At 39.6% G+C, this 11,859-nt stretch overlaps 2 protein-coding genes across 3 annotated transcripts; one reads left to right on the top strand and one right to left on the bottom strand.

Annotated features, from left to right (window-relative positions):
- Positions 1-52: 52 nt before the first annotated feature.
- On the bottom strand, positions 53-5,897 carry qars1 (glutaminyl-tRNA synthetase 1). Of its 2 annotated transcripts, none has more exons than XM_030139046.1 (23): positions 5,755-5,865; positions 5,227-5,377; positions 4,830-4,939; positions 4,672-4,747; positions 4,523-4,587; positions 4,303-4,356; positions 4,153-4,216; positions 3,993-4,063; positions 3,799-3,888; positions 3,600-3,686; positions 3,403-3,502; positions 3,247-3,325; positions 2,924-3,163; positions 2,676-2,768; positions 2,446-2,583; positions 2,094-2,181; positions 1,869-2,015; positions 1,661-1,762; positions 1,496-1,588; positions 1,187-1,314; positions 1,036-1,102; positions 818-943; positions 53-541 (listed from the first exon to the last, which is right to left on the bottom strand). In XM_030139046.1, the coding sequence occupies exons 1-23, from the start codon at positions 5,863-5,865 to the stop codon at positions 491-493; spliced, it is 2,331 nt and encodes a 776-aa protein (XP_029994906.1). In that variant the 3' UTR covers positions 53-490. The 2 variants fall into 2 exon arrangements, with proteins under 2 accessions (XP_029994906.1, XP_029994907.1); XM_030139047.1 differs by having other exon boundaries at positions 55-541; positions 3,799-3,884; positions 3,989-4,063; positions 5,755-5,897.
- A 245-nt stretch (positions 5,898-6,142) lies between these two features.
- Positions 6,143-10,509, top strand: ogg1 (8-oxoguanine DNA glycosylase). Its single transcript, XM_030139048.1, has 7 exons — positions 6,143-6,657; positions 7,305-7,663; positions 7,758-7,937; positions 8,462-8,640; positions 8,738-8,885; positions 9,005-9,054; positions 9,145-10,509. The coding sequence occupies exons 1-7, from the start codon at positions 6,557-6,559 to the stop codon at positions 9,361-9,363; spliced, it is 1,236 nt and encodes a 411-aa protein (XP_029994908.1). The 5' UTR covers positions 6,143-6,556; the 3' UTR covers positions 9,364-10,509.
- Positions 10,510-11,859: the final 1,350 nt, after the last annotated feature.

Below are 11,859 nucleotides of genomic sequence, written 5' to 3'. Positions count from 1 at the left end.
TTGCCTTGAATTTAAGTGAAAAAAGAGTTCAACCCTTATACACACAGAGACAAAACATTTTACAAGTCATTTTTATTCTTGTCTCCTATCAAAAGGGTACACCCTCTGAGACTTAAAAAACACACAGTGGTTTGGCAGGGTCACACCACCATGTAATGAATGGCATTCAAGAATATCTCTTCTGTGTAACAGCAGCTTAATGGCAATAAGACAACATGCATCAGGTCTTTGCTGAACAGAGATCACATTTGCATACATTCAACAAAGAGGAGACACTTCAGTAATATTGCAGCATATTGTAAAAAAAAAAAAAAAGGAATTAGACTGATAAAGGTGCTACCAAATTTTGCAACAACTGTTACAAAAAAAACACAGATGATGCAACTCAGTCTAAGCAGTCTGCTGATGTTACACATAAGAAGATACAAATTATTTGTACATGTTATCTCTGGGCTCAGGGGAAGCAAATGTGTGGCTTGATCTTAATCAGTCAGATCTTCCCTGGGTCTTCTTTGAGGGTGACTGTTCGGTTGAAAACAAGCTGCAAGGAGACAAAGGAGATAGTTACACAGTCATTACAATAATGCCATCCTGTTCTTAAAGGCTGATTAATCATGTATAGAATTAGCTGAAACATACGCATTTATTACTAAGAGTAATATGCTAATTACAGCACAAACTGTATGAATAATATTTTATTCATATAAATTAGAATCTACCTAGAAGAAATGGCAGTAATTAGCACACTATACATTTTATGATGCAACATTATAAAGAGTGACTAAAAGTAGGAACAGAACCTATTACATCACCGTACCTTGTCTGCTGTGCTGTCAGGGTCCAAGGAGAAGTAACCAACTCTCTCAAACTGGAATTTGTCAAAAACCTTTGCTCCCTTTACTGAGGTATCCACTAAGGCACTGGTGATCACCTGCAGGGAATTCTAAACGACAAAAAAAACAAAATATCAACCATAACTATACCCACTGACATCTCAGCAAATGAAAAGAGGCTGTTTGTAACAGAGATACTCACAGGGTTGATGTCACTCAGGAAACCATTGGGCACTTCAGATGTGTCCTCTGGATGTTTGTGCAGGAATCTGCAATAATAGACGAGAGGTTTTGGTGAACAAGTCTTTTGTATCAAGAGTTGACTGTGAATCATAGTCATTTCTGTGACTTACAGCCTTTCATAGAGGCGCACTTCGCACACCAGTGGCTGGCTGACCCAGTGAATGAAAGCCTTTGGTTTCTCTGCATTCTCAGTACTGCAGCAAGTCACTTCCAGTTCCACCACTTTCCCTTGAGCATCCTAAGAACACCATGACAGGATGATGTAGACATGGGATTAAATAATATACAAACTAGTGTTTTAAAAAGATGATACTTGGAAGACACACACAAAAGAGAAAAACAATTCTATAAACAATGCATTTTATCCAGATTACATCCTTGTTTAGATTTCGGGATAACCATATGATAATGTCTCTTACCTTGATGACCTTCTGGACAGAAATGACATAACCAGCATGCCTTAGGCCTACAGGTTGTTGTGGGGTCAGACGCTTGTAGCCTTTCTCCATCACCTGCAAAGGAAGCAAAGTCAATCATCTGTACACTATTAAAACGGTGGTTCTGTGTGGAAAATACCCACTGACCTCTCTGAAGTCGGTCTGCTCAATATAGACTGTGCGTGTAAATGGAACCGTGTGGCTGCCCTTGGCTTCATTAGCAGGAAAATCTGGTACTTGGACATCCGACTGAGAGAGGTGACAACAGTAGGATAAATGAATCAGTTGCAAGTAAACTATGAAGTAACCTAGCCTAATAATGGAGTGGAATGAATGTGTTCACGGACGGACAAACCTTGAAGTTGTCAGGAAGGTTAGTTATGGTGACTTTGAGGGGTTCCAGCACAGCCATGACTCGAGGTGCCGTGTCATTTAACACATCCCTCACACATGACTCCAACAGGTGAGGCTCTGTTGTAGTTTGTGAAACTGTGACTCCAACCTGGCCAAACCAGATTTAGAATATTACTACACATTAATAAATGTTTTTTTAATTAGTACTTGTTCTTCCATTGCATACCCGTGCACAGAAGTTGTTAATTGCCTCTGGAGGGAAACCTCTTCTCCTCAGTGCAGTCAAAGTGAAGAGACGAGGATCATCCCAGTCTCTGAAATTAGAAGCGATTTTTTCAGATGTTTAACATGTCCCGTTGTAGCAATAACAAAACACAAGCAAACTTACACCAAATCAGGCAATTTTTTTCACCTCTGTCTTTACCTCTTGCTCATTAAACAGTTTTTTTCTCAACATTTAACAAATGTCTTGCTAACCATTTATTATATAACAGGTGAATCGTAGGTGCACAGGCTGGTTGTTGGGCAAAATATTTAACCCCATAAGGCTAAAAAAACAACAAGGAATCTCACTTTACCTGACTGTGCCGGTTTCAACTAATTTTATGATTTTCCTCTTGGACACAACAGTGTAGGTGAGGTTTAGGCGGCCGTATTCCCACTGAACAGGACAGTACACGTCTAGAGCATTACACAGCCAGTAATATGATGACCGCCTGCCAGACAGACACAGAAACAACATTAATAATGCACTTGTAAGGTTTCTAACATGTAAAGTTTATTTTACAATAATACAAATAATGTATACCTGGCCTGAAACTCTTTGGTACAGAGTGAGTGTGTGATATTTTCAATGGAATCACACAGACAGTGAGTATAGTCATAGGTGGGATAGATACACCTGGAGAGGAAACATCAGACATGAATGAATAGTTAAATCACAATCAACACTTTCAATTACTAAATCCACCCTGAAATCGTCCAACATGCTAACATCTTACCCTATAGATTCTCACATTACAATATTATCACAGCAGAATTCTTAAGTGTTCATACCATTCATCCCCAGTTCGATGATGTGGTGTGTATTTAATTCGGTATGCCACAGGGTCCATCTTTCCATCCTCCATGACCATCTTCATCCTGAGAGTAGCCTCTCCTTCAGCAAATAAGCCCTTCTTCATCCTCTCAAACAACACCAAAGATTCCTCAACTGGACGGTCTCTCCATGGGGATGGAGGAGCATTATGACCCTTCAGATCCTCCCCCTTTTGGTGGCAAACATATGCTTGGCCCCTAATGACAGCCAAAAAAAGAATTTATTGTTGACTTCCATTTTGTCCATCTGTACCTACAATAAGAACAGTCCCTGCACTTACCTGCGGATAAGATCCACCGCGAGGTCATAGAGTTGCTGAAAATTGTCTGAAGCGTGCGTGACTGCATAGGGTTTGTAGCCTATGTAAAAAAGAAACACTGATAAGAGACTATTCTCAAATGCACACTCTTAGGTAAATCAGCTGCATTAAACTTACCAAGCCATTCCACCATGTCCTTGATGGCAGTGAAGTATTTTTCCTCCTCTTTCTCTGGATTTGTGTCATCATATCTCAAGAAACAAATTCCGTTGTTGGCCTACAGGAAGAGACAAGGTTAAAAGGTAGCTGCAACAGGGATAAAATAATTGGACAGTCATCTATAGATTTGTGAAAGAAGAGATAAAGAATGTTACCTTTGCATAACCAAAATTGAAATTGATAGCTTTAGCATGTCCAATATGAAGAATACCATTGGGCTCAGGGGGGAAACGAGTGCGTATCTAAATGGAAAACAAGACATTTAATCAATATGATACTTTCTTTTCTAAACTCTGCAGATTCCCTTCACAAATATTTACTAAATGTGTAAAAAAAATCTGCCTATCTTTGTACCTGTCCACCAGTGATCTCCATGTGTTTTTTAAGTAAGTCCATAGTCTTTGGTGTGACCACATAACCCTCAGTTTTAAAGTTCTCTCCTGCACAACAGAAGACAAGAATGAAAAATATTTGTGAAAAAAAAAATAGCTGGAAGTATAGGATTAATCACACCAGCTGACACCGCCCCCCCCCAAATCCTTACCCGTTTTGTGGAACTTAAGTGCTTCCCCTCTAAGCTGTTCCATCAGTGACTTTCCTTCTCCAGTCATCACATCACCTAAAAAAGAAAATCCAACAGAGGTAAAAACATCACCTGGCATCATTTTAAAACAAACAAATGAGTTTTAATTTAAAGTGAGAGCTTACCATTCAATGCTACTTCTTCTTTCTTCACTTTTACTTCATTATCAGCAGGTTTGGATTTAGGTGCCTAAAAGATTTATATTTAATTAGATGTTAACAACAAATGAAATACACATTCAACAGTGAGTGGGTTAATTATTTGCTGAATTTTACCTTAGGTTTCTTCTCCAGGTCAGCCTCTGTCTTAGGACCCAAAAGGTGGAGGACCTTTAAACAAAAAACAGATTAATGAGAACCAGGCAAACATCAATTTTCAACTAATCACACTGCAGCTTTCACCCACCTGCATGTCTTTCTTTCAAATGTTTTTATTAGAGCCCATTATCACACAGTTACATATTTACTGCATACATAGTGTGTGAAGTTCACCCACCTGCATGTCCACCTCATTCTTGATGACCTTTCCATCTGCCCATTTTAGAGCAGAACGTGCCTCCCCTACAACAGGCAGAAAAACAAGGTTAGACTACGGTTACAATAACATTTTCATGAATATTTATCCAAAGAGACACATGGTCATACCCATTAATAGTCCCATGTTGAAGTGGTACCTCTCCTTTAGGAGCTGTTCTTTGTGCTTCTTAATAACAGATTCTACCTGCAAATATTCAACTGTCAGTGGACACACCTGGTAAAGCTTTTAAAACATTTCTCTGGAAGGTTTAGGCTTATTAACTTACTGCATCTTCAATTTGCTCTGGTGTTATGACCACACCCACTCCACACGCCTCTTCAAACTCCTTAAGGTTGATGGGGTCCTGAGGATGGCTCTTCACAAATTCCAAAGCAGCTGCAAGAAAAGCAAGGCTGGATTTTACTAGAGCGCCTCGTACTAACTCTAAAGGTAAACCATCCTTTCCTTCCCAACTGCATCTTCCCCCAGGCATGTGATGGTTAAAAACAGCATCCTAATCAAAACTGTGCATTTAAATGAGTATGTCTTCAGATGTCAGAGGCGGTGGAATCTAAGACTTAATGCAAACTAAAAACCTGTTTCAGTCTAGTCAATTGACAATCCAGTTTATCCCAGTGTTATATAATGTCATGTAGCAGCATGTCAGAAATACCCCAACTTACCTGCCAGCTGTAGCTCTGTGCTGATTTTACGCTGACCTATACTGTCTGAGAGGAATGCCAGGCGTTTGGTGTCTTTAAGGCGAGATGCCATACTGTACAGCAATGTACCCATGGCTTTGTCCACTCCTGATGGCCCATGGACACGCTGTACCTAATGGAAAAAAAAGAGGATAAAATGATTTATCAACAGCTGTCTTTACTTATGAGTGGGCTGGGACTAAGGGTAAAAAACAGTGTCTTATTTCCCATATCATGACTCTAGGAGGTGGTCTTTAAAGAACAACAATAAAGTATTTACATGAGACACAAACTCCTACAAGTTATGAGCAGTGTTTATAAAGGCAAGAGAGCTAGATACTTGGAGATAACTCTAAACCGTACATAGGGAACATTTAATGGTTTAGACATCCACTGAGTCGACTCAAAACCAGGTCAACATGACAAGTTACTGTCAGTCAAACCTTATGACAGCTGTCCCCCGGACTGTTTCCGCACAGACTGAGCTTTCGGTTTCCGCAGATAAGTTACCTGAGTAATTGCATCCTTCAGAGCTGAACTGAGCGCTTCATTTTTCAACGTCTCTTTCGCTTTCTGCTCACTAAGTCCAATGGAAGTGAAAAGTGCCACCGAATCCGCCATTTTCCACCGTGTTCACCGGCTAGATCCGAGCCAAACAGCCACGCCACCGCCGCACACGACTTTTTCTTTCCAGAGAAAGACCGACGAGGGACTTCCTGTAAACCTCAACGAAATCAATGATTTACAAAATATGAGCCAATCAGACAAGGCAGGCCCCGGATAAAATTCGCCAATCAGTAATGGGTATTATACAGCGAGCCAATCAGAAGTTGTGTTGACATCAGTAAAGGCGGGACACCGGAATTTGAGTAATGTTGCATCAGATTGAGATTTGATTTACTTCTGTCAATAATTTACATCAAGTAAAGAATACGAGCACTGTTACTTAGTATCGGAAATAGTTTTAAATCACATATAGCTAAACGTAACTCTTTAACAAACTCCCGTCCTCTCTGATGTGAGTGGCTTTAAAACCCAGTGTAAGGTTTTTGTTGTCCATCATATTGAACAGTCGCTAAAGCTAGCTAAGGGATACTCCTTCAGCCGTGCCTTCAGCGGTGTGTTTGTAAGAATTAAACGCATGATGAAATGACTTGTAAAATCACTGGATGCATCTCTTTCCATTGCTGTGTTTAGTGTTTTATGTCAATGTGATGAGTTTAGCATGATTTGGTCTCTGCATTAGTCCAGTGTAAGCGGGTTTCTTACTTGCACTGTTCCCTTTAACCAACACAGTAGCATCTAAACAGTCATGTCTAAACTGTCATCGGGGGCAAAAATGTGGAGATCTCTGCAATGTCCGAGGTCAGATCTGCGTCTAGATCTTACCCTGGCATGTGGACAGTCTTTCCGGTAAGTTGGACCAGATTAGCATCATGTAACATGATAACAGAGGAGTTAGTTCCGTGTGTGCCTACAGATGGGTAGTAAATGAATGCAGCCAAGTTTGCGAACTATAATGGTAGAATGTAACTTGTACTACAAGTCCAATAGTTGAGTAAGAACAAATCTGTGGTACTTGTACATCACTAGAATGTTTCAATTTTGTTGAAGCTTTTATTCCCCTCATTGATCTAATAGACTATAGTTTTTTATGCTTTTCACTTCCAGGTGTGTGTGACTTGAAAGATTAAAGTTCCTTTATGGGTGGAGGAAAGTCTCCTACTTCTCAAACTAAATTAACTCTTTAAAACCCTGTTGGATTTCACTGGAGAATGACAGAGGGGTCTATAAATGTAATTAGAATGAGGTAAAGTTTAAATACCTAAAGATACCTAAAATGTGACATGCACATTAAAGCAGCAGTAACATGAATCTGCATATATATATCAAAATAAATAGGGATCAGTGTTCTGCAAATTATCACTTTTCGAGCAATTTGTGTCTCACATTCTTTTATCTCATTAGAGTTTGAACGGTGAAATTGTTGTAGTCAAGTATTTTCAAGGTGTGATATTAGTATTTTTCCCTAACAAACTGTGTCATATTTTGATACACAGTTGGAGAGAAACTGCAGAAGGTCACTGGACAGGAGTGATGGGAGGACAAGTGTGGACTTTGACCCAGACAGACAACACTCTGTGGTACTATGTGTATAAAAACCAGGAGAAGCAGAAGGAATGGACTCATAGGAAGAGGATAGCAGATGTTTCTCTTCAAGAGGGAACCATCTCAGAGAAAAAATTAAAAGGTGCTCTGGAGAGTGATGAGATTGCAGCTGTGGCTCAAAAACATGACTTTGAAGAGGATGAGAAGATGCTGAGAGATTACTTTCAGTTGAATGTCAAGCTTTCAGATTTGTACAGGCAATGGGGAGCAGCAGACCCCCACTTCAAGCAAATTGCAGGCGTATTTTCCGGTCAGAATCTATATGCCCAATATTATGCATAATACACCAATTAATGACTGTTAGAATATTTGTGGTTAAAATCCAGCTTTTCATGCATTCACAGGTATACGAATGCTGCGCCAAGACCCGACTGAATGCCTGTTTTCCTTCATTTGTACCTCAAACAACCATATTTCTCGTATCCAGGGCATGGTGGAGAGGCTGTGTCAGGCTTTGGGTGCCCCGCTGTGCCAACTGGATGAAACCTCTTACCATGACTTTCCTTCCCTGTCTGCTCTGGCAGGTGCTATATACTTTTTATAGACCTACAACTCAGTTTATTTCAAGGGTGTAAGTTTCTTATCAGGAGTGCAGGGTTTATAGCTAGATGACGACAATTGGTATCTTGGGGGTGTGGAAATATTATTAGTCTTTTCATTTTTGCTTTTTCAAGGTAGAATTTCATTTCCTGCTACGTAACAGTCATTTGCTGGTAGAAGAAGTGCCTTTACTGTATTATTGGTGGCTACTCAGTAGGATGATTCACATGTTTTTCACATTGGAGACGAGGTTCAGCTAAGATATATTATAAGCCTTTATGTCATATTTACATTCATAAATTTTTAAGCAGCTTGGACTACTTTTATGGCATAAGTGCTAATTTCTTCCATTTAAAGATTGTAAAGTAAAATGATTTGTTGGCTTGCCACTCAGTAGTGGCCAGATTTTTTTATCCTACCAGCAAGGACAGATTGTATATATAAAAAAGAAAGTGCTCTGAAAACATATTAAATAATAATTGTGTTGTTTCTATGTTGTACTTGGTAGATAGCAGTGTGGAAGCACGTCTCAGGGATCTTGGTTTTGGCTACAGGGCTAAGTTTTTGCAGCAGAGTGCAAAGCAGATTCTTGACAACCATGGAGCCCAGTGGCTTGAGGGTCTTCGGAGAGTGCCATACCCAGAGGCCCGTGATGCTCTGCGTACTCTCCCTGGTGTGGGCACTAAGGTGCAGTAGGGAAAGAACCCATCAGACTGCGGAATTTTCTTCATGTTCATGTGTAATGAAAACCATTTAGTAATATGTCACAAACATCATCCTCCAGGTGGCAGACTGTGTATGTCTGATGTCCCTGGATAAAACGGAGGCTGTGCCCATTGACACACATGTATGGCAGATTGCTAAGCGTGACTACAGATATGCTGCTGGTAATGGACAGAAAACGATCACAGACAAACTTCACAGAGATATTGGTTAGTATTTATGCACCTCATCATTAATGCACTTCATCTGTATACTCCACTTTGGTTGTAGACATTTAATAATTACTCAACTTGACTTTTAATACAATGTCTGTTATATTTCTACACAGGGGACTTTTTCAGGAAAATGTGGGGACCTTACGCTGGTTGGGCACAGTCCGTGAGTATCATATCACCCTGCATCTATTATCAGCATTCTACCTCTTTAAACACTGTTTTCTATAATCACAAACAAAAACGGGTGTTTTAGGTGTTGTTCTGTGCTGACCTTAAGAAATTTCAAAATCTGAAGCAAGCTCCGGATCTGAAGCAGCCGAAGAAAGAGGAATATGATGAAGGAGAGGATGCAGCAGAATGCAAGAAGGCAAAAATTAAGACAGAGGGAAATGGAACTGTAAAGAACAGGAAAACCAAGTCTGCAAGTCACAAGAAAGCAAAAGTGTCTGTCAAGAAGGAAGATGTGGTATGAAAAAAATCAAATTTCCTGTGTGGGTTAACAGATAAATCGATTAGAAATTTACAGCACATATTTCTAGATATATTGTGTTCAGGGAAAAAAATATGAAATACACATATTTGTTTACAGTTACCAAGAAGAAACAAAACGTGTACTTTTACAAATGTTTATATAACATTTTGATACTGACCATTGTGCAGTTGTTTTCACTCATACTGTTCTGTGTGTATTTTCTAATGAATTCACATGTTTATTATACCGTGTAATCACAATAAAAGAAATGTATTTTTTTAAATTCTGTTATAACCCCTAGGGGGCAGTATGCACTGAAAGATTTTATACAAGATCCTCACACATGGTAATGTGTTTGTTCCAGCATGCTTTATTTTAATATTTGAGAAAAAAAAATTGCACAAAATCACTTTTTTAAGCCCCTCTGGTGTCTGTTTCACCACGTACCAACACGTCATGGGAATTGTATACATATCTAAAAATGTCAGAGGACACTAAAAAGGGGTGTTGTGTTTTTCAGTGCATTCCTTTATCAAAATAGTATTTCTGTCTGTTGGGTCATAAAAAGCAGGATGGTCATGAAATGCCATGGTGTCTGTATGTACATCTATAGGGTTTAGTTGACTGTGTCAGCTGGTCTTTTTATAGCTAGGATTGAAGTTATCTGCTGCTGCTGCTTGAGGCTTGTGTGACTGTAGTGACAACATGGGAATGTCTTGGACTTTAGGACTCATTACTGTCCAATTATGGAAATGACTTAATAATACTGTAATTTGCTTGGAATATTCATAAGGACAACAAATAACAAGTGTGCATTCTTAATCCTCATTCTAGTTCTGATTTGAGTACTTTCAGAGATTTATTTAACATCCAGTTGCACGCACTCTTATCAGTGAGCAGGTGCACCATGCATGCAGTGGCTGCATCTGTTTGTGTGTCTGTATATTCATGTCATCCACAGAGGATGTTTATTTGTGGAACTGTGTGCAGCCATGTGTGTTAATGAATATGTGAGTCAGCTTTCATGCCCTCTCCAGTTGAGCTGGACAGAAGCTGGGGCCCAGCTTTAGGGCATAGTCAGAATGAGGCAGAAAGACTGAGTAAAAATAGAAAAAGAGAGAGCAAGAATAAGCAGAGCAAGAAAGCTAAAAAACAAAAAGGATAGGTGAATGTGTGCTCGGGGTGGAAACATGGGCTTTAAAGAAAAAGGCATGTGCAAACACGAGTTGGCACACAAAGACTACAACAACAGTGGCCTGTGATTATGCAAGAGCTACGTCTTTGCTTGTGTTGTGGCCTTTGGGGCAGTTCGGTTGGAAGGACAGTGCACCAACTCTGAGTAGCAGAGCTTCTTTACTTCCATCGTGCACCAGGGGGCACTCCTGAAGAGGCCCAGTTCATTTGCAGATGTTTATGTATCCAGGGATGACAGTGTGAGAGATGACTGTGTTTTTGAGATGTGAAACACTCTTTCATTGGGCTTTACAGATTAAAACCTACATTAGACATATCATGTTTTAATTGAAATAGAGATTACCTACACAATTATTTTGTGATAAATACAATTTAGTCTGATTAAAATAACAAAACCGATATGTCTGTATTTCCTAATGCAGTAAATTATATGGATAATTAGACAATAACTTAAATAATCAATGGTATAGAGGTTGTAATAATGACAAAAATCATTGTTCACTAAGGTTAAATTCAGTTGCCTTTTAATTCATTCAGTTTGCATTTTTCAGTAGTGTTTAGTTTTCTCATATGAAGACACAAGACAGATTTCTACTTGCTGCACAAAAGTGATCTAAACACTTCCCTCTGTTTACATCCATAAATAATTGGTGTTATTAACCTTCGATAATAACAGATTTATTACACAGCAGTATTCAATACGAGAGATGGTTAAAATAGAAACAGATAAGATCAATTCACCTCAGATGTAGTGAAACCCAATGCCAGTGGAGGCATCTGTAGGGAGGCCTGGGGGTACAGGGAAGGCAGTCCCCACATGGAAGTCTGACTTTGGGGCCAGTATTGGGAAGATTATTCTTTGGTGTCTAGACAACCATGGAGAGAGGGGGAAAGCCACAGAGAGAGGGGGAAACACAGAGTCAAAGCATTGAGTGAGTCTTACATGTGGAAATGGCCGTTAGCACATGAAGGCCTGGACTGGTCTTAATGAAAGAGGCTTATTTCATGAGGAAAATTAATACTTGCCACCATCTGATAGGGCGCCTGGCTGTGATTATAGTTCAATGTCTTATAGATTAGGAGGAAGAAACAGTTCCGTCTGCTCCAGTGTTAAATTTCAGAGCCCCCGCCACAATCAATTCAAATGACTAAGTGGAATGTATTTTCCACATTCCTAGACAAAGATGGTATAGAAACACTATCCATAGTATATATGGGCGTGGGAGAGCATGAGCCCCATGTGTGGAGTTGGAATACGTCAGGACTGCTAACTCCCTCCTTTTGAGGAATTTGTTCATTTAG

The sequence above is a fragment of the Sphaeramia orbicularis genome, chromosome 7, assembly GCF_902148855.1.
Source record: "Sphaeramia orbicularis chromosome 7, fSphaOr1.1, whole genome shotgun sequence".
In the NCBI taxonomy this organism is placed as follows: Eukaryota; Metazoa; Chordata; class Actinopteri; order Kurtiformes; family Apogonidae; genus Sphaeramia; species Sphaeramia orbicularis.
The sequence above is the reverse complement of the archived record's forward strand: the minus strand, read 5'-3'. Positions and strand labels throughout refer to the sequence as shown.